The sequence below is a fragment of the Dromaius novaehollandiae genome, chromosome 12 (genome assembly GCF_036370855.1).
Source record: "Dromaius novaehollandiae isolate bDroNov1 chromosome 12, bDroNov1.hap1, whole genome shotgun sequence".
Classification (NCBI taxonomy): domain Eukaryota; kingdom Metazoa; phylum Chordata; class Aves; order Casuariiformes; family Dromaiidae; genus Dromaius; species Dromaius novaehollandiae.
In genome coordinates, this window is record NC_088109.1 from 14,749,405 (window position 1) to 14,772,121 (window position 22,717).

General features: G+C 40.5%; 1 protein-coding gene across 1 annotated transcript in view; it reads left to right on the plus strand.

Annotated features, from left to right (window-relative positions):
* LOC112979173 (netrin-4-like) overlaps window positions 1-22,717 on the plus strand; it is a 57,861-nt gene that overhangs the window by 3,688 nt on the left and 31,456 nt on the right. Inside the window, exons 2-3 of the mRNA XM_026093123.2 lie at window positions 4,055-4,596; window positions 18,655-18,918. Coding sequence (XP_025948908.2) covers window positions 4,055-4,596; window positions 18,655-18,918 — 806 coding nt within the window. The remainder of the gene's footprint in view (window positions 1-4,054; window positions 4,597-18,654; window positions 18,919-22,717) is intronic.

A 22,717-nucleotide genomic window follows, 5' to 3' on the forward strand; every position in this document is an offset into this window, starting at 1 on the left:
TGTAGCACTTTCATTGTTACCAGCATTACAGAAAAAGTTCTAGGTCTGATTAATAAGGACTTGAGTAACTCATGTCCCCAAGGCGCTTAGCTATAAATGAACATTCAAAAGTTTTTGTTATTTAAAAAGAAAGTCAATCAGAGGTAGAACAAGTGAAATTCAGGTGGGCACGTGTGTGTGCACCCATACACGCTGAAACTGCTCCATCAAGACTTTAGCAGAAGACATCCAAAGTTTTCAGCGTTTAAAAGTTGCTCAGAACTGTCGAAGCTGCTCTCCTTTTTCATCGTAGGAGCCTTGAATGCACAAAGTCATGATTTTGCATACAGACAAGAAATAAAAAATCCCAGTCCAAATCCCATAGAAAATATTAGGCATCTTTCTAGTCACATCAGCAGGTTTTGAATCAGGTGTTACAAGGCTCTGAAGTAAGCCATCTCTGTTTGAAACTGTCTCCCGGTAGTATCAGTGGTGTGTCCTCTCTTGAACTGTACGGCACCCTAATCATCAGATAACACTATTGTTATAACACGCGCCAGGCATGTGCCACTGCCCTGCCACTTTGTGGCACAGCTCTGAGGGAGCAGAAAACAAACAAATAAATTAGTGATACCATAGTGAGCCGAGCCACCCATCATGGAGCAAAAGCTAACCAACCTCAATGACATACACTGCCCATGCACAATCAAACTGTTTATTTTGTTATGAATTATTCAGTGAGCTCTCCTGGCATTTGAGATAAGTCATTTGGTTGCCTGGCTGCTGCATCTCTTCTGCAGTGGTCCCCCCGCTGTTCAGATTACACATTTCGTGTTATTTCCACAGAATCAGTGAGTGATCAACAGGCTGTGCTATCCTTGTGGCCAAGCAATGTTCTGCCAATTGAGTTCTTTAAATGCAAAGCTTTTAATCAACTGCAGATTTTGTTTTCCAGTCTCTCTCCTTCTCTCAACCTCCCTTCCACTAATTTGCATGTTGTTCTTCTCCCACTTTCCTAATGACACAGCAGTTTGGACAGGAACTATTTATTGATGTTGCTGCATTAGCAGGCAGAGCAGTTAAACCTTCTTGTGACTGCTGATCAGGAGAATGATCACATTCTTCCTGCCTTTCCAGGTTCATATAAATACAGCTGAAAAACTCAATACAAGACTGGTATTTATGGGAACATATCCCATTTATGGGAAATAAAAGAAGCAGCCATTTCCTTTTAAAAAATGTTTCTTTTTTTTCTTTCTCTCATTCTTGTCTGCAAAGCTTCCCCTATGCAGCTCCTTTAGTGTAGAACACCAGCATCCAATTTCCTCTGTGAAAGCTTTCATGGTGTCATACATCAATAAAGATGGACTTTCTTTTAGTTACAGGACATGCTTATCCATATTTCAACGGGATTTGTAACATGAGCCCAGTCTTGATCAAAACTAAGTGCCCTAGACTCCCGTCATAGCTAATGCTTGTTCAGAGCTCAGTTGGAAGACTGGTCCCACATAAATTCTCTGGAGGCAAAGATGATACCTTCGTGCAGCACTGAGCAAAATCAGTTAATATCCAATCTACCATAAACACAGGAATTGTTGTACTTTCCATATTTACAGTAATTTTTATTAAACAGGAACAAGTCAAATATGACAACGTAGACACCAAAATGCCACTTGCAAAGACAATCTTGAGGCATTGCAGCTGCAGCTCATAAAATTTTTGTTCATCCACAAGGATGTATTTATCTTTTTTCAAGAATTCTTGTGCTACTCAGTGGAATTCACCCTCCAGAGCAGACAGAAATTTGAGACTTCAGATGCTCTGCGAAAAGTAGGGAAGTTCTAGAAAGCTTTTGTGGGAACCCAGGTCCTTGCTCAGGAAAAAAAATGCTCAAAGAAACTGTAAGCCAGCTTCCAGATAAGACCTCTGAACCTCCTGGTGTCCCCTGTAACTGTATTAGGCTCAGATGGAATGACAAGTTCATAATCAGAAAGAAAGTACATTGAAATGACAGTCAGCAGTCAGAATGGCTTCAGGGCTTGGTGGAGGATCTACCATTCTGCTAAGAATTAGTTGGGAGTAAGCTCAGTTGAAGTCGAGAAGCAAAGAAAAGGACTGAGAAACAAACATCACCATCTTCCCTCCTTTTCCCTCCAGCTGACTTATGTGGTTCCTCCTTTCTCACGAAAATTCACCTCCACGCTGGCACAGAGAGTGGTGGTGGGTCTGAGGAAGGGTGACTTACATTGTTTTGATCCTGGGACTATTAGGTGCACACACAACTCAGGTACTGCTGCCCTCTGAGCTCTAACGACCTCCTAGGACTTCACTGGAATACTAAGATAAGTCTGGCCAGCCCATCCTACCCACTGCTGGAAGACCACCTCCACCAGAAGGAAACTTACTGTGGCTCCAGACCCCTCCTCCTTCCTGAGGCTGCTGCTTAAAGTGCACGCAGGGCAAACACACATTAAGTCCAAGTTCTTTTGAGGATGGTTTCCACTAGTTTATAAGAGCAGTCAAGAGCATTTTTGGACTATCTTCTTCCTCGTTATCTGAAGTTTAAGCTTAATTTACACTGTATGTAAGATAAAATGCCACACCCCATTGGTCAGTAGGATTCATTGGACATGCCGTGACTTGGGTTGGTGTCTAAATCCTGGGATGCAAAATGCATGAGGTGTTTTCCAAACAACATTCATCCCTGATCTTTCTTTACCAGCCTGTGCAGAAATGTCACTAGGAAATTAAGGACAGAAGCAACTCAAAAGCAAAGCCATGCAAGATGGACACATTTTTTCACCTTAAACAATTGTCTGGGAAAGAAGGACAGGAGTTTCACCCCAGTACACTTAAAATTGGAGCATTTTTATAAGGCTGAACGAGAAAGTCTTTTTTCTGGTCTAACTTGATTTTAAAACAAGTTTTGCCTGAGGAAAGATTGAATATAAAATGAGAAGGGATTTTAAAATTTGACCTAGGATCTTGAACTAACAGCTGACCTTTGAACTGCTCCTAGATTACTAAGGGTTTACGGTCATCCTATGTTTCATTGGAAGGGTCATTTCCTGTAGGACTTGCATTGAGCCATCTGACCTGTGACCTTTTGGATTAGATTTATGACCTTGTAAGGTCAGTCTTTAACTCCTTCTAGACTATTAGGATGCAAAGAGTACACTGTATGTCACTAGAAAAGCAGTTTTCTTCAGTTTGGTAATAAGGTTTTGGGAATGACCTGTGTGTGATCCAGTGTCACAAGGCATTACTGATTTCCAAACAATATTATGACTTTTTCAGTTATCCCTACCTTTTTTTCATTTAGAAATAAATAGATACCTATACTGAATATATAAAAAATGCTTGTTTGCCAGTATTTGTAAACTTGGTAAACTGAATATAGTCGCCTGCCTCCACATTAAAGCATTTCAACAAAAGAGAGACTTGATTTTCAGGTCTGCTAAGTATTAACAACTCCAGCTGATCTCTATAGGAGTGGCAGAAACTCAGCAAAAATCAACACCTCTTAAAATTAGGCTTGTTACGCATAGCTATAGAGATACATGCTTTACTTTAAGTGTCTGTATGTGTAAACAGTGTCTGTAATCCATTGGACAGGAATCATCTCTTTTCTAATGTACCCACAGTGTGTAGTACAGTTTGGCTTCACTTTGTGATTACAATGAAAATAAGTGTATCGAATAGATTCAGTCCTTCGATATGGAGCTTTCCTACAGTGAAAGTAAGGAAACACAAGATTTCTGTATTTAAATACATAGTTCGATAGACCAGAGCAACTGCATTTTTAACAGAAATCAAAATTAGACCTTCAAATGCCCACAGGTAGCAGTCACGTTTTCTGAAGATGTCAGTTCACAACCTAGGCACCTAAAACAAGGACTAGATTCATTGAAAAATGCCCTCCAAACTTTGTGTGAAAAGATGGAGTAGCTTTCTTTACACTAAGTCCTGTGGGGTGTAGAAAGAGAGTCCCAACATTTGCATGGTCAGTGGTTTTAGAGCCTGAGAATTATCTGTGAAATTTTGCTTAGTTTTGTTTCTTTTGCCTGTCTTTCAGATCCCATGAGGCTACGAGCCTTCCGCTGCAGTGGCCGCTCGTGCAACCCTCCGGTGGGCAACCTTGCGACAGGGAGGACACCAGCCACTCTCACCACATGTGGGCAGAACAGCACAGAACTGTACTGCTTCTACCCGGATCAGAACCTCCTCCATCAGTCTTCCCGTGGCTGTGGACAGCCTCGCTGCACCAAATGCAATGCCAACCAGCCTGATAACTCCCATCTCCCTGCTGACATGACAGATGATTTCTTTGCAAACCCCATCTCCTGGTGGCAGTCTGCCCAAGGGGTACACAGAGAAGAAATCAGGCTGGACTTTGAAACTGAATTCTATCTGACCCATGTCATAGCTGTGTTCAAGTCACCTCGCCCAGCTGCGATGGTGTTGGAAAGGTCCCAGGACTATGGCCAGACTTGGAGGCCCTACAAATATTTCTCTGCCAACTGTACAGCTACTTTTGGTCTCCAGGATGATCTCATTGAGGAGGGCTCTATGTGTACTTCCAGATATTCAGATGCAGTGCCCTGCACCAGAGGAGAGGTAAGCAGTAAGGGAGGTTTGGACAATGTTTAATGTTGAACAGCTAAAGTCTACATGAAAATCAGTGAGTATGTGCTCAAAGGGGCACTGTCCATATAAATTAAGAAAGGCAGCCCCTCCCCAAAGGCTTTATGCTGAGAAAATAAAGGGGAAGGAGAACAGAAATATGTCAATGAAAATGAATGGAAATGATTTAATGATCTGTTTTATGAGAATTGCATAGGATAGGATTAACATTTCCTAATTTTACATTGCAGATGCCAATAGCTGAACTAAAATTCTACCAAAATGTAGAGAAATATACGCATTTTTAGAGCCTGATTTATCTGAAATGGTTTTCTACTGTAGGATGACATGAACTGCCTTCTGTAATTATCTATTTTTGTCCATATAAAAGGTCCTAGATGCTTGGAGGACATTTAAATACATCCTGCCCATAACATTCAATGCACACTGTTCCTGCTGGGAGGGTCAGCTCTGATAGGTTATCAGAGCATAGGCTCCAGAAAGGAATCTATTTAGAAACAAGAAGTGGAAGTGAGCAGCCATGTTTCACTATTCAACACAGGGGGGAAGTGCTCCTTTGGCATGAGTATTTTGATGTGCCATTAGATGCAGAGGGTCTTCTTTTTAAATAAATCTATGATTACTCTGATAAATTCCTCTGAGAAGAACATTAGCAACTGCTTATTAATCAGGTACATAGTTCAGCTATAACCCTTTTCATTCATCAATCTCAAAACAATTTAGATGGGAAAGAAGGTAAATATAATTGGTATCCTTTTATAGAGGAGGCATGAAGGTACACAGGGAGATTATGAGACATTCCTATAGCCACACCAGCAGCTGGAGTCCTTTCACTTCCTTCTCTCTTCCCTAGAGAAGTCACAAACCTCTTCTTGGTTTCCCTGTCTGGAAATGATCATGCAGATTTGGCAGTAATATTTTGCTACAAATTAAGCTCAGGTGTGAGGTGAAAGGTCCAGAGAGGCTTTAAAAAACACAGTGATTTCAGCAGCGCACTTCAAAATGCACTCAAGAAGAAAGGAACTAGTGTACTGTACCAGAGACAGGGAGGCAGCAGTACGGAGAGACTGAGTTCATCTTTGTACAACAGACTGGGAAGCATCTCTGCATATTGGCAATCTGGAGTAAATCATCTGCTTAACTGTCTTGTTGCTGGAGTAGCAATTCTGCTAGTCAGTCAATATGATGCATTTACGTCAAATACATCCAAATGTCTTCTGTACAGAGATTTCGCTCGCCACGTCAATACAAAATCTAGGCATCGAATATCATATTCCGTTTCTGTGTGCCCTCCAAACAAAAATCTGGAAGTACTTCACAAGATCTATTTAATGATCTTCAGTACACATGTAACGGTCCTGTTGCCATTTCACGGATGGGAAAGAGAAGCACAGAAAGGTGGTTTGTGGTAAAACATGACAATTCTGGTAGAGTAAGGAATAGAATCCAAGGTCTGAGGCAAAGGCCTTGGCTTTAAATGCAAAGCAGCTCTCCCTTCTCTAGTACAGTATCTCGTTCCCCTGCACTTTGTCAGGTTTCGTGCTTACTTAACTTTGGAAAATATCATTTAAGACCATGTGTTCCTGCTAAAATGAATCTGAGAAGTGGATTGCAGAAAATCAAATAATAAAACATTCATCCAACACAAGCCTTTGTGATTACAAGTCAAAATAATTCTGTCGACTTGGGCAGCAAGTACACTGAAATGAATATGTGTATGCTTAATCAATTTACACTGTGGTAGCAGATGACAGAAGATACTAATAACAGTAAGAACAGTCATATATTTATAGGTCATACCCTTACTGATCCCAAATACTTTCATGAACTGTTTAATTAATTGAATACATCCAGAGGTCACTTCCTCCACGGGATGGAGAGCTGAAGCTACAAAGCAGCACACAGAGATCTATACAGCAACTTAACAGAGAATAAGACAAATACTGTTTTACAGCACATTAATCCGAGCGGATTCTGAAGTTCTGGACAGACTTCACAGAGACCTCTTAACTAATCCATGAAATATCACTGTGACAAGGGTACAACCGCATCCGACTTTTCAGGCCAGCAATACGACACGGCAAATTCTTTTGTGAACAAAAATACAGGGAGGCAGAGTGCAGTCACTTAAAGTGATATCTGATCAGATTTGCTTGAGTGACACTGTTACTCTTACTGCAAATTTCACAGGATTTTTGCTCACACATCTCCAAATTGCAGTTTTACACCATATTTTAAAGATCTTACAAATGGCATCAGGACAGCCTGTCAAGCACCGACTCACAAGCCACTTGGAAGGAAGCAGGTCACTGACTGAATCCCCCCACTACTTTCTCTAGTGTTCCCTGCTTTCTTTCCACCTCCCCTCTGACCTATCCAGTTACTGGTACTGACTGAGCCTTGAGAGCTGCTGAGCTCACATCGCAAGCGGACAACATTTCTGGAATGATCAAAACTGTTTCCAGCTTACATGCTAATTAATTCTCTGAGACAAATGTCAGCTTTCTCTACTGAAAGGGTTGACATCATTTCCAGTGAATGACAGTCAGGATTTTCTTAAGCACTGTCCTATTTGCTTTCAGAAGAGATATAAATTCCTTTTTAACAGGGCACAACAGGAATCAAAAAGGAGATGGCTTACTAACAACACTTAGGTTTAAAACCCATATGGGATGCATCATGGAACAAGATTTCAGGTTGGATGGCTTCCAAAACTGAGAATGTAGGCGTGAAAGGAGAAGGTGGTAGAGTTGTAATAACATATATGCATCTGTAAACTGAGCTGCATCTCTCAGTGAGCACGCTCTGGTACTCCTTCAAGACCACTGAAAAAGATTTCTCCTGGCAGCACAACAGGAAATGGAGAAGAAGAGAAACTTTGAGGATACTAGGATGAAAGCAAAATATATTTTGGTGGGTGATGTAACAATGTCATAACAGAACAAAATATATCATTAAGTTAAGATGTATCACATCAATTTTAAATTATCCCTTATCTTTCACCTCTGACTGGGTCATATATCTCCATACCATCTGAGATGAGGTAGAATTGAGACAGAAGGTGTCATGCATTAGGGAGCATGGAGAATTAGAAATGCACGGAGATGACTTCCTAATGCCACTTTTGCAGTTTTCTTTTACTCCAGCATTTATTAAATCCCCTGCTCTGGGGTTCAGATCTACAGCATTCCTGGCATTTGTTTCACCACTACTCGCCCAGTGAAACCCACACGAACTATTAGCTCATTAATTATGTTCACTATCCAAACTTCCTGTTCCAATTCCAGTGCTCCAGTTTTCAAACTCAGTTTTTGGCTGACTATTCCTTCCTCAGTCACTGTTGCCATTTGAGACTAATAAGGACCCTCTAATTCTCTCTCTTGTTTAGCATGGTCTATTAGCTGCTATGTTTGAGCCTGTCCTCACCAATCTCTTGTATTTCACAGATCAGTTTTACACCGATAAGCTAATCTCCCAAAGCTGTGCAATGCTGAAATCTAAATGAAAATAGGGAGTCTGATACTCATTCTTCCAGACTTTGACAGTTCAGCTGAGTGGCCCTGCTATTTACTGAGCGAACCACTGGATATGCAGCTTCCTGACTCACTTGTTTATAATACTATATACAATACATTTTGAATAGCTGCAAGGAAAGAAACAACCTACAAAGCATTTTCTAGCCCCTGTGCATATTTTCTCTTCTTTCATTGGGCTCGATCTGCAAGCCAGGTGAGTATGTGTATGTTGGTTTCTTGCCATTCTATCTTAGAAGCCATTGCTGTTACTAGACATGCCAAAAACTTAAGTCTCCACAGGACTTTTGCCAGTTCCAGTACAGTTCCCTTTTTCCCTTTTGTTTTCAAATTTTTGCAGAGTCCAGGCCAGCTCAGACTGACAGCTGGCTCTGAACATCATGTCAAGAGTTTGAATCACATCTGGAATACTCAAGTGAAGTTCATTAGGAATAAGATAGTCAAGCTGGTTTTAAAAATCAAGCCCTTATTCTGTCCATCCACCCACTTGCCTATCATAACCCAATAAGCTTGTTCCAGAGTCTTCCCTTCAGAGACAGTGGTGTTTTATTTTGAGTTAGCACAATACAGCCTCTCTGGGTTACAAATGAGGTAGAAAACTGTTTTAAATATACCGTCTTGTTGAAGTTTTCTGGCTAATCCAATTCTATCTTCAAAGAAGCAAATTTCCAGTATAGTGATGACCCTTGATTCTCTTCAAGAAGTCATTTTTCAGGTCTTTCTTTAAATTCTTGTGAAACTCAGCTGTTACCAGGTTCCAAGTTTACCAAGCTATTCCTGACTCTTTGTGGAAAGTCTGCTGATTTGTATTGTTGAGGTTATTGGTTATTTCTGATCTGTATTGCCATTCCAGGTTGAATTTTTCACAGATGAGCTTCCCAGTCTGTCCCGCACTTCGAATTCACTACTGCAGTGAGTATTCCAGTCCTATCAAGCGGTCATTTCCCAACCTTATCTGGGAAATCTCCAGATGACTTTTTAACTTCTCCTGTGAAACCACCTGTTCTTTTGAGAACTTATTTTGATTTTTCAGCCATCTTTGATACTTGTGAACATCTCTACTGACTGTTCTATTTTGGTTTAACTGCAGCTCCAGCTTAATTGTAAATTGGCTCTCTGTCCCAATGACCCCAATTTTCACCTAAACAGCTAGCCAGTACTCACTCTCTGAATACAAAAAATAATTTGTATTCAGAAAAGAAGGTGTTGAAGAGGTCAGGCAATCCTGTTTTTTGGCAAAGAACATATACACTGTCCTGCTTTCCAGAACTCAGTAAGTTTTGAGCAAGGTGGTTTCTTTGCACAATATTCAAAGCCTCCTTTCCCAGCTGACAGCTCACCGAAAAGCCATCCTGTGCAAGTGAATCACTCTCTGTCCTTTACTTTCTTGCCTCTCTAGCTAGCTGCTCTTACGTTTTTTTTCTGGTTGCATCTACTTTTAAACACAACAGCTCTGCAAAACCAACACCTAGCTTTCCCTGTTTGCAAAAACTTCTCAGTGAAAATCCTCCACCAGCACACCTTAGGCCAGACCAGCCTGTTAAGTACCCTATGTTTTGCTTGTTGACTTTTAGCACTACAACAAATTTAATATTAAATGGGAAACAAGTGTTTCTAATCTTTATCCTGTAGGAAGAATAGTTACTGTTATGCTCTTCAGCTTCAAAATACAAACCTCCAACATAACATCATGGATTGAAAAACAACCCCACCTTTTTAAGGTCTGTCCATCTACTGCAAATGCATCTACAGGAAATGCTACTGAGATCTTTTTTACCAACCTGTCCATCCATCTGTTCTTCTAATAAACAAAGCACTGTACTATGTAGTCATGAAGCCTAAAATGAACCTTCAATTCAGCTAATGAAAATCAAAACTCTGGCCCAAACAAAAGGAGAAATAACCACAACATTGCATCAGACGTTAGTGTGACTTGCAGTTCAGACACCATCTGGGAAAAAGGGGTTCAGAATGCTTCGACCTGCATCCAGACAGCACGTGCTCTCAGGTATCTTAGAGATTCAGAGCACATTTTTAATAAACCAGAATATCAGGAAATAAAAACAAATGTTCTTCCTCAACAAAGATGATGTTTGCATGAAAAGAAGACATTAGCATGCAAAGCTGGATATAAAACTGACCAGCTTACAACCACAAGACCCAAAAGGAGACCCATCCACTACTGGGTCTGCCTAGTGGAAGGCAGAGTAAAACCAAAGGCTGGTTCATTTATGTGAGTGTCTGGGTGACAGATGACACCAATCAAGTGTGATATAATCAACCCATTACTGGAATTCACTGGGGGCAAGAAGAATTGTGTATGCCTGAATTAGGTAACTGGTTCCTATGGCAACATGTTAGATGTGCTTTGCGCAGAAGACCTGTTCATTCTCCATTTTGAGCCTGTGGTGACCTCTTTAGGGACCAAAGTCTGCAGCAATGCCTTTTTTCAAAGATGAGTGGACTCACTTTGTAGCTAAAAGACTTTCAATCACTCTTCTAAAGATACTCTGCAAGTGTCAAAGCAACACGTGGTATGATGGGATGCAGTTCTGTCTACTTCAAAAGGCTGTTCAAACAGAAGCCACAGACAACTCCATGGAAGGTCTTTGCCTCTGCACTGCCACTGGAGACCTCTGCTGCCCCTCTCCATCTACAAGGACTCTCTGAGGGATGCTTCTTACAGAGCAGGACCACTTGCATGCAGATACCAAACCAGGCCAAGGAGAGGGCTCTGTGTGGAATGTACCTGACTCTGTTCCAAGCACCCACAATTTTTGCTGTCTTTTCTCGGGCTTTTCTTTTACAGTCTTCATGCCTTTTGGTAAACAAAGGAGGATCCCTGCAAACATACATACCTCATTAAATGGCAACATCAATAATTCATAAGGTGACCATTAAGGTTTCAGTTGCTTCTTAAAGGTCTGATCTCATACAGCAGTGGGGTCACTGAAAAGAGACATGCCCAGCACATCACAAAGTTGAATTCCTAATAGCTGTGATGCAAGGACAGGGTATTGCGCTGTAGTGAATTGTCCTGCACTCACCAGGCCTCTCAAAGTCACACGATGCTTGGGTTATTCCGACTTCCAGCCGGAAAGGATTCCAGGAGGGATTAGTCACTCCTGAAGGGACGTGCCTGAATGTTATGACTAGGGCTGTCTGTTCAGCATTTCATTTAACTTGAACTGTAGAGGAGATAAAATGCAGAGGCAAATTGAGAGGAAGCAGTTAACACCAGCAGTGTAAACAAGCAGATAGCACTGCCAGGCCCTGCTTCCCCGGAGGAAGAATTAAGGGGCTCAAGGGTTTGTGTCTGAGGGGAATTTGAACTGACATGAGACTGGTCCAGGATTACCATCCCTGGCAAGTGAACTTCAGGAGAGTACCAGGTGTCCTGCTCTGACCTGGTTTGTAATGAGCCATTTCAGAGACATTTGGTACCTAGCCAGAAAGACACAGTTATTTTCTTGAGCATTATTTCTGCATTTCCTGACATACTAGGCAGCAGATATCAAATTAGTTTTCCATCTCACCCTATTTCATAAAAGCTTAGTGGAGTTGCAGCCATGACTTTTCTTAAAGTCTCAACTGAGAAAAAAATCTTATCTAAAAAGTTATGTATTTAGGTATTCATTGTTGTAATTTCCAGACTCCAGGCAGAAGAACACTTGCTGTTCGCTCTATGGTTTTTCACACATCGCTCTCATGGTGAGACTGTATACTTCTCTACATCTGTTCATGTGTAAGGTGTCAGCCAACAGCTAGAGGTATAAGTGGCCCCACTTAGGAGAGATGGATCCTCCCCCATGGGAATACAGCACTAGCCCTGTTGATACTGATAGTGACTAAGTGTTTTAACTTTCCTGACAATTCAGCAGACAGTGTGAAATAAGGTTCTTCATTCTCAGTCCAGTTCCCAGTAGAACTGTCTGAATCACAGAACCCCTCACGCTGCCCTGCACCATTTCAGAGCAAACATCATTTCTCATAATGAAAAATGATGCTGCACTGTGGTGGCAGCATGGAAATGTTCTCTGGTCCTCACAAGCTCTTGCAAGATGATGCTGTGTGGAATGGAGGGAATTGCATCCATTCCCCGTACACAGACTGCAACCTGAAGACCAGTTTTGTGCACAATACTTTAGGTATTGCATTCCATCTACATTAGCTGGTTTGACAAAAGATACTGCTTCGCCCTACAAACCTTGCCTTTCTACACAAACATTGGGATTTACATCTGTGGATAACCTGAACCTACAGGAAACACTAAGTTTGAGGAGCAGAAAAAGTCTGCATGGCTCTTCAGATTTGTCTGCCTCTAACCTCGACTGTGCACTCTTTCCCCATTGTGATATCGGCAGCAATTCTTAAATATTAATATTAATGCCACACTGGATTACTGGAATAACCTCAAAGCAAATGCAAATTGAAGGGACATTGACCTTTTCTGTTGTGGAAAGCACAGAATGAATTCAAGATGCTACTGTGTTGATAGTAACTGGGTTTACCCAGATCAGAGACATTTAAAAAATTAAACTCACAATTACTTCTTTAACAAACTGTCATATTCTATATTTAACTGGTTTCTAAATTTTATTGTCTAGAAGGACAGAAAAGCAGTGGCACTGTACCACAAGCTAGAAGAATGAGTTTAAGTCAAGGGGCTCTGTCAAATTGATCAGAGGATATTTGTCATCAGGTAGGAAAAATTCTAAGACACAATTGTTTACTATTCCTTTACGAACAAAATCAACTCACATAAAAATCTTTTAATGAATAGGATTTAGGACTGATGAGAGTATTTATTGCAGCTTCCTTCTGACAGGCCTCGTATAAGCACACAGACATTTCTGACCTCATTAACCTGATTGATTGTGTGCAACATGATCAACATAGCTTAAGGATGATTTGAAATATCAAATTCTTGTTCTGCACAGAGATCTTCTTTTGTAGGAGGCCATGCATTACCATTGCCCTCCAGTTATGACTCATATTCCTTGACCTAAGGCTATGAGCTTGCAATAAGGGGAATCTTTGTTGTGTCCACATCTTTTCTGACTAATACTGGCTGGAAGATCAGGTTAAGAAAACAGAATTATCTGCATCAAGGACAGAGAAGCAAAACATGGACTCAGTGAATGGCAAGAAATCAAAAATCTGAGACACTGTCTCTGGAATGAAGATGATCTTCTTGACTGGTGATAAAACATCAGCCCTGTGAAGCTGTGCCAACTTGTGTACAGTAAAACAGATCCCCTAATGGTGGCTGTCTTTTTTATCTTTGCACGCTTACAGCATTCTCCAAACCTCCTTGCTCTTAAAAAGGTCAGGAGAGGACAGGCTAGAGACCATCTTTTTGAGGTGCAGCTGATTGACTTTCAAAAATGAGAATGACAAATATGCGCTTGATAGCAGATATGGAGATAAGCATGAATGTCCTACTCAGCATTCAGCTCCAGTGTCAGTTTCTGATTATGAGGGAAACTCAGGAATTAGGACGTATTCCCACAAAGGGTTGAGGCTCTCTACAGAAGTGCTGAATACCCTCATCTCTCACCCAATTCCGGGGAAACTGAAGCTCTCTAGGGTCCTTAAGTTGCTCAGCCCTTAGCAGGCTTAATCAGCAGCACATTTTCTTCTCTAGCTGTGCGTATGCTGCTTTTATGAAAGCTACACACTGACGTTCAGAGAAAACACTGGGGGATTTCAGAGCAGACTGTTACAGCAAAAAAAGAACAGAGCTTTGTGGAGCTGGATACCAGCTAAAGACTTAATTAGATGAGACATAACCTTATGGTGAGCAACACTGGGAAGCTCTTTTCAGAGCTTGCATCTTAGTTATATATATATATATATGTATATATATATATATATATTTCCTTTTTCATTATACTCTCTTGATCTCCTTTATGTGAATATACTGAAAAACTGCAAATTTGTAAAATATCCCTGTGAAATAAACATAAATCCTGCTTCTCTTAAGCAAAGCAAAAGGCAGAATCAAATGCTCATGTGTATAGAAGGAAATCTGCCTCATAGGCTTCAAAAGCACCATGCAATCTTCTCAAGTAAAAAAAAGAGCAAATAACGCAGTGAGAAGTGTCTCTTCCCACAGCTCATGACCCTGGGAGTTCATTAAAACTTAGATCCATTTCTAATCTAAAGATCTTTCAAACGTGTGTAGAAATGGTTGAGACAGTTGAACTCTTATCTTTTACCTATTATTATTGTTTTTAAAATTTTGCACATATGAAGCACCTATCTATAGGGAACCTCAGAGAATTTTACAGATAAATTTATTAATCCTCTTCCCCTCCTGTGAAGTACTTGAGGACCTGTGTCCCGTTTAAAAAAGAACGTAAGCAGGGCATGCAGTAGCCTTCTCTGATTCCTACTGAAATCACTAGCAGTCCAGACTAGAGCAAGGCCAGAGTATTTGCTGAAAGTTATGCTGAACAATTCGAACAAACAATCAAATTACCATGTCTGTATTTTGACTACAGTGACATCTCTTCCTTTTTTACAATAATAATGTCCTTCCTTGGGCTATACAAAACTAGAAGCCCATATATACAACTACCAGCAATCTGTCTCCTAATTAGAGTCTCATTTCTTCTTACGGAACTAAAAACCCAAATAATGCATTTAAAATACCATCATAGGCTTTTAGTGTAGAAAAAAAAAAAAAAGAGGTTGGGTTTTTTTTAGGTAAACTATGCATTTATGGATAAATAATTCAGAGGCATGTAAGATGAGACATCAGATCTGTTTTAAAAAATGATCCCACCCTACAATCATTTGAATCAATGCACATAGGAGACTAAATAATATAATTTATGGACTGCAACGTATTACTCTTGACAGTAAAGTAACCCATATGTTAAGGAAGACCTAAGAACCACCACTGTAATGTAAACAGACATATCCAATCAAATGCTAAAAATGAACCAAGAAATCGTGATTACATTATAGTCTTGTTTGTACTCAAGGGTTTTAATCTCCAGAATTTCAAGGAGAATGTGTCCCCCAGAAGGGTGGGAGGGGAATTCCATTCAAGTTTTATGCATATCTGAAATAATGTTGCTAAGCTGGTTTAAATACTAATTAAAACTGTTACCTCAGTCCAAAATGAAGCTCACCTAAATATACTTTACATTGGCACAACTTATCCACTTTGACTCTGCTGATACAAAATGTCTTTGTTTATGTAAGTCCTCAATATCTTTGGTTTTTATATAGTTAGGAAAGCTTAGTTCCTTAGTGGTTGTTGAACCCAAGGAGAACATCTGAATGCTGCTCCCAAAAGACTTCACTAGTGTTATGTCACTCAAATCAGATCTTTAACTTTTAACAAGTCTTGCTTTGGGAGAAAGGAGGATGAACAAATCCAGTCTCACCACTGAGCTTATTCCAAGCAAAAATATGTCATGAATTAATCATACAAGCAAACTCTTGTATTTGAACTGGAATGGAATACTGGTGTTTCTCAAAGGGATGTCGCAATCCCTATGGGACATTCAAGCTATTAACATCTCCACTGACAAATCGATGTTCAGAGTTCTAAGGGGATCTGGAAATGCCAGAGCAACTCTCCTTAAGAGATGCAAGGCCTGAAATGAAAATATTTGCAAAACAATAAACCCACAGGGAACCTAAGCTTTTTCCAAGCTGTCAAGAAAAGAAAGAAAAACTGATACCACTTCATGATAGCAAATGGCACTGTGCTGAAAGAAGAGCACCGAACAGTTGTTCCTTTGGCCTAAGGAAGTCATTGCTATCTGGATACCAATTAACACATGGTGAGGATGGATAATTGACTGACTGGAGATCCCAAAACATGATTCCATATCTTTAAATGTATTGTAATATATACAGAATGGGTTTCTAGTAGCACAACATGCAAGACTTCATTCACGGTTAACATAGCACAAAGCAAGGCCATTGTCATCAAATAGAAGTACAATGCCAGAGACATAGAGTAAAGAGAGACTTTGACCATTAACTAGTCATTTCTTTCAGAAGAACACAATGAAAAAGTCTTAATCTTCCCCTTATTCACCTTCCCTCTCTATCTCCCATGGGGAAATCCATACTATGACTCCTTGTTCACAAGTGGGGACTCTGGGGCACAGACATGTTAAGCCTCTTGTCCAGGTGTGTATCAGGAAGTCACTGGCAGGACTGGCACAGATCTTTCAGAGGCTAATGACATACTGGTTATCTTTCTTAAGATGTCTTGTTCTGGAGCAAGATACCTCTAACATATATGTCCTTGGGCCAGTGATCTGTCAGGTATCCTTAGGAGAACTCTCCTGAAAGGAGTGAACATTTTTACTAAGCATGTTAGAAAATGCATAGACAAGAAAGCCAAGTGTGAGAATGGAGCTTATTAAAAATGATAACTGAACACACTGCTTTACCCCTTGGTCCCTCTGTTTTATGGCATTTTATGAGATCTTCACAAGGACTTCCAGCCATTAATGTCCTAGAAGTTAGTTTTAAACTCTGCTTTGAGATCCTTCGGGTTAGGAAGCTCTGCAGAACAATTCCACCCAGTTCACTGCATTGGCCTTAGACGAACTGACACACTCATATGGGAGGAAGACGTGTGTCCATACACGACCAAGTGCTCAGGGCTCTGGGAAATCACTCCACCTCTGTGTGGGCCTAGAGGGAGGGAGAGCGGGTTCATGAAACTGGCCTCCACCGGAAAGACTGGACCACCCCGGATTAAGGGAACTCGACAGAAGAGATTTGGTCTTTGTCCTGTGAATCCATCAATAAGGGGAATGTTGGGCACCTGGACAAAACAGAATGGGTCATTTGCTTATGGTTCCATTAATCAGGGGAATGTAGACATCAGGGTGGAAAGGACTGGGCTATTTTCTCATGGCTCCATTGGTCAGGGGAATGCGGGCACCTGCACTGCACAGCCTGGGCAATCTGCCTGTAGCTCCATCAAACAAGGAAGCACAGACACTTCTGATCTGACCAAACAGGTCTATTTGCAGCTTTGTAAATAGCTGACAGTAAAAGGAAGAGAATTAAAGAAAAGAAAAAAGAGTAGAGTTAACGACATAGAAAATGCTGTGGACAAGTGGGAAATGTACCACTGCCTTTGCTGTATTACTGTCAGGTATAGCTCTGTGCTAAGTCTGGCAGCTGACACTGTTATTTTAAGGGGGTTTATCTCCCCATGTGCCACCAACACGCACCAGAATTATCTTCCAGGCATGAACCACAAGCTCTTTTCTGGCTCCTGCAAACAAAAAGGAACAAAAATATTTTACATCCTGCAAGTATTTAAATCAGTCGGTTCGCTAGAAAGAAAAGAAAAGAAAAAAACAGAGAGAGAAAGAGGGAATCCCTATGGAAACAAAGCTTTCACTCCACTAACAGAGTTAGCCAGACAGAGACTGTCAGTGCTCATAAAGCAGGGCCAAAGAACCCCGAGGGCAAGTCCCTCTGCTATGATGGCAAAACTCAACCAGAGGAGAAAATAGCTCTCAGATCGGAGTTAACACATCCATAAAGGGCATCTAAGCCTGGGAACGAATGCAACCAGCTCTCTAGCTCATTGGCACGGACTGTGATGCAGCCCTCCATTGTCACCCTCTCCACAACAAAACCAACAGAAATAAACACACCCTGAGAGGTACAGAAGGGCAGAGTGGTACATGAGCTAAAATAAAACATGTCGCTTTGGTCACTGTTAAGCACCAAATCAGATCTGTGATATCCAAAAAGAAACTGCAGTTCCTCTGGAGAGCAATCAGAACAGCATAAAAGTCCTGATAAAAAAGTAACAACTCTCAAACAGCAGGTAGGCAAAGTGCCTTTGGCCCTGCAAGCTTGCTGCAGTGTGGCTAGTTCTCCTCTCCTACTATTAACATGGCTTGTTTTGTTTGAAAACAGGGTTCTTTTGATCCTACTCACTCTAAGGCAGGTTGTGTTTTCTAGCACATAGTTCAAGTGAGCAAGCCAAAAATCTGATTAGTTTTTTCACTTCTTTCACAGATCCCTTTAGTGCCTTAGTTTACCTGACTACAGAACTCATGCTAAAGCTATGTTCTTAAAATGCTTTGATAAATTTGGATGGCATTAATACTGCATTTGTGTCAATATACCTCCTATTTTCTCTGAGTGACACCCTGTTGTCACTTGGCTCTGAAACACGAGGAAGTAATCAGAGCTTGACAAGTAACCACTGCTGAGCTGCAGTAAGCAACGGGGTTCAGTAACTCCAGGGAAAGACAGTTCAACTAGGTTGTTTCCTATCTCACACCTGAGATGAGATGAAAGTATGTACACAGTCACTTGCTGTGGCTTGGTCAGCTGGTAGTAACTCAGCGTGATGTTCAGGACTTAGCTGCAGGCCCACAATTGCTTATGCAGTCTTCAAAATAGGAACTCTTTCCTGAGTATCACCCTGGGGTATTTGTTGTGTATGGAGAGTCCTACATCTCTTCCTGAAGGTGTATCTTCTGTCTTTCAGGTGATTTATCGTGCCTTAACTCCGGCTAACAAGATCGAAGATCCCTATAGTCCTGAGGCCCAAGACCTTCTGAAGCTCACCAACCTCCGTCTCCTTTTGTTAAAAAGACAGGAATGTCCATGCCACGGTTCAGCATTGCTAGAGAAACCTCAAAGATTTGCCCACTACGCTATTTATGACCTGATTGTCCGGGGAAGTTGCTTTTGTAATGGGCATGCAGAAGAATGTCAGCTTGCCAACAGGACAGCAGACACGGAGAATGTGGTGAGTTCTAGACATTCATTAATTTACTAGCTTTGTTACTTGCTTGTGCTTTCTGAATCTAACAGGAGATTTTGCAGAAGATCCTGTCCAACATTCCCTAAGCCCCTTTAAAAAGGGCAGCACTGTTAAGCCACATCAGTGAAACCTAAACCACTTCTGGGAAAAGATTTGGTATAACTCTTCCTGCAGTTCCATGCATACCAATTGCTAGAGATGAGTCCTTCTAAAATCTTGTGACTGAAAATACTTATAAATTGTGATGGAGCTTTGAAATTGCAATAGCAATTGCAAATATAGTGAAGAGTGGGGAGTAATTATAGATTTTTCCAACTTCATATTGCACAAGTTTCCACATGGTTCTGACAGAAATGTATCTTGAACTGAAAAGCTTGATCAAGAATCAGAAGAAACTTTGTGCCACCTACATCATTCTACTGTATTTCAGCAAGATAGTGCCTTTGTTTGTTGAAATGGCCTTAGATTGAAGCATCCATTCAACTCTGCCTTCTGATTCATAAAGGATTTATGCAGCACCAGCTAGAAACTATAAAAAAGGAACGCTAAAAAAGTAAATAGGGGAAAAAGATAAGAAAAGGAAAGCTTTGGCAGTCCACGTTGGCAATTCATGGGTCCAGTATAAGTGGCAATGGTTCATAGTTTAGGACATTACTTTTTAACTTGAGTATTTATCAAGTTGGTGTCAGAGCGAAACAATTGCCGTCTCAGCTGAACTGATGGGTATCACAAGTTTCATTTCAGAGGAACTGCTTCTTCTGTAGGCACACATATGGAAGGACTTGTTTGAATGAACTGTATTTCTAGAGGTATTACATACTTAAACGTCTAGCCAGAGACTAAACAAGATCCATGAATACAGTATCTCTACAAAATGAAGTGTGAAACTTCTATTTTCTTTCAGGAATGGTTCTGAAAGAAGGAGCAAGTCTACAGTGGTGGAGCTGGTCTTCAATCTAGTCCTGTCTCTACCTATAGAAAAAGGCTAGCAAAAAGCTGGAAGCTACTCTTTTTTAATATGTTTGGATCAGCTAGGAGGAAGATACCTAACCAAATCTACAAGAAATTGCAGAACGAGCACAAATTCACAACGCTCCTTGTATGTTTTTGTTACTTACTTTTACTACATGGAGTTCAGTGTTCAGGATGTGAAAACAATTCCCCCCTTTTCTACCCATCCAGGTCAAAATAAGTTAGGATTAAAAAAAACAAAACAAAAAATGAGCCAAACTTTGTATTCTTCTATAGTATTATGACTGGCTGCTGTTCAATATTTTATCTGGGTGTGCAGAAGACGTGAGTTCTGTTTGTATGAATACTCAGATAGTGCTGCTTGAGGGAACAACTGCTGTCTCGCTCTTGATCTAGCTGCAAATGTTATAAGGCAGAACTCTACTAACAGTCATAAGGAAATGATGCTAACCAAATACCAGGCAGACCTAATTAGATATATCACAGACAGAATTCATGCCACTTAACCAGTCAATGCCTCCACTGGTCCTAGAAGGCTGCCTATCTCTGCAAAGGATTTTGAAAACCAAAATAATCCTCACCTCTTCAGTCCCTGGCGCACTCAGATATAACGGATTCAAGAAATGCATCTTCAGCTAATTTCTATTCCTTTAGATTTATGGTACACTTGACATTCTGTTTTATTGTCTTCTAGAACGTGAATTCATTGTCTTTCTTTCAACTTTCTGAGGATGAGAGGTAGATACTGTACAGATAATTAGCACTGTATGAATTGCACAGTATTTGCAAAATATTTCTGAATCAGTTCCATCTGTAGTATAAATCTGTCATCTACAGTATTCTAGAACTAGATGACGTTTGCCGATTCCATTAATTACAAATACAGACCCAATTAAGACATAACTGTGTAGGAGAAAGGCTGTTTAAAGAGCGCATTCTCCCTATTGCAAACTGTTAAATATACACATGGTGAAACCAAATAGATGAATAGCACACTAAATGAATACAGCTGGTAGAAGAATAAACACCCTGCCCATCAAAAGAGGAAAACACAATATTGTGTATATTACTGGCACAATCATTGTAAACTATGACTAGACTTTTTTTAAAACTTTTTTTCCACTAGTTACAAGGGAATAGAATCCTTTTGTGCCATCAATGACTTCACAGGGCATAATGTGAAACAGTTTTGATGAAATGCACTTCACGAGTGACTCATGTCCCAGGAGGCAAGAGGGTGGATGCATCACAGCATTCATACAGACACAGATATTAGCAAGTCTTTGCCTAAGCAGATATTTGAATACAGCAGGTAGTGAGAAAGGATTTCCAGAGCATTGACTACTTTACCTCTAGAATCCTAGATGTAAGGCTGGAAAAGACCATGAGTGAGCCAGTCTAAGTCCTTGCATTAAGGTATGATCAAGCATACCTAAGCCATTCACCCATAGATGCTTGTTGAACTTGTTTTTGAAAGTCTTTCATGAAGAAGATTCCCAGCAATGCTCAGTAGTTATTCCTGTTCTGACAGTTTGAAAGCTCTTCCTTACTGCCCGCCTAAATAATATCTGCTGCAAATTAAAGTGATTTTTTCTCGATCCTTCTCCTGCAATGATTATGGAGAACAGCTGATCATTCTGTTGATATGACTGGAAGATTCTTATCATATCCTTCCTTAGTTTTTGCTTTTCTGCACTAACCAGAAAAGTGTGAAACCTTAGGTGGTCAAAACTTAAAATTCTACACCCAGGTCATATAAGTCTGGAGTAGAGATGATCATATTACTTTGCTCCTCTTTTCTGTGTTTTAACTTTTAAATTTTAGCTCTTTATCAAATATGCATTGAAAATCCACTCCTGGAAGAGCCAATTTCCTGGATCCCTTCTAAAAGACACTGTAGTGGTGAAGGAAGTGTTCACCTAGGTACAGACCTCAGTATTTGATCTACATGGCTAGCATAAGTGAGTTTACGTAGGTGTATTACTTTGCATGTTACAATATAGTAATCTCCTTGACTACATGCAGAAGAGGAAGGCCTCTGCTGTTGGCTGTTGAACAGCAGTGACACATTTCGTATCAACCAAACTACATTGCAACAAAAGCTTTTTGTCATCTTGCAGATCTTTCTTGGTAAAGACTTAGAAGCTGCTTTCCTTTCAGTCACAGAGACTAAAACAGGACAGAGAAGAGGGATGCTAAAAACAAACACTATATGTTCAGAAATAATTTGACTCATTTGACTCACCACATGAAATATTTAATGAACACATTGGCAGAGAAAATCTCAAGACACACAATTTTTATGCGGCTAATGTGGGTGATACTACAGCATGAAGGTCCAAGCAGTTTCATGTTTCCTGGGCTGCTGTCAAGCAATCAGATAAAATGCTGGAAAAATACAGACCTCCACAGAAAGGCCTAACAGGAGTTTCAATCTCTTAAGAGTTCAGATTCCTCATACAAGGTATTTCCTTTCTGTAGTTAACAAAAACAAAAGCAAGTCCATGTAGAAAACAACTGTAATTGTTTGTCATGGGACAGGCCCAAAAACTGAGATCATTCTGTGCTCAAGTCTTGGGAGAGACATAAATGTGCCAATTGGTAAGTCTGCTTTACGAACTCTTGAAGGAAATCTGTTCCATTTGTAATACTTGTAACACTGCTAGAGTGATACCGTATAGAAACTGAATAATGGAGAATGCTACAGAAAGCTTCTTGACACTTTTGAACCACACTTATCAACCCCATTTTGAAGAGACTAGGTAATCTATTACTACTATAGGTTCTGCCAATGATCAGCTTCGCTGTGGAT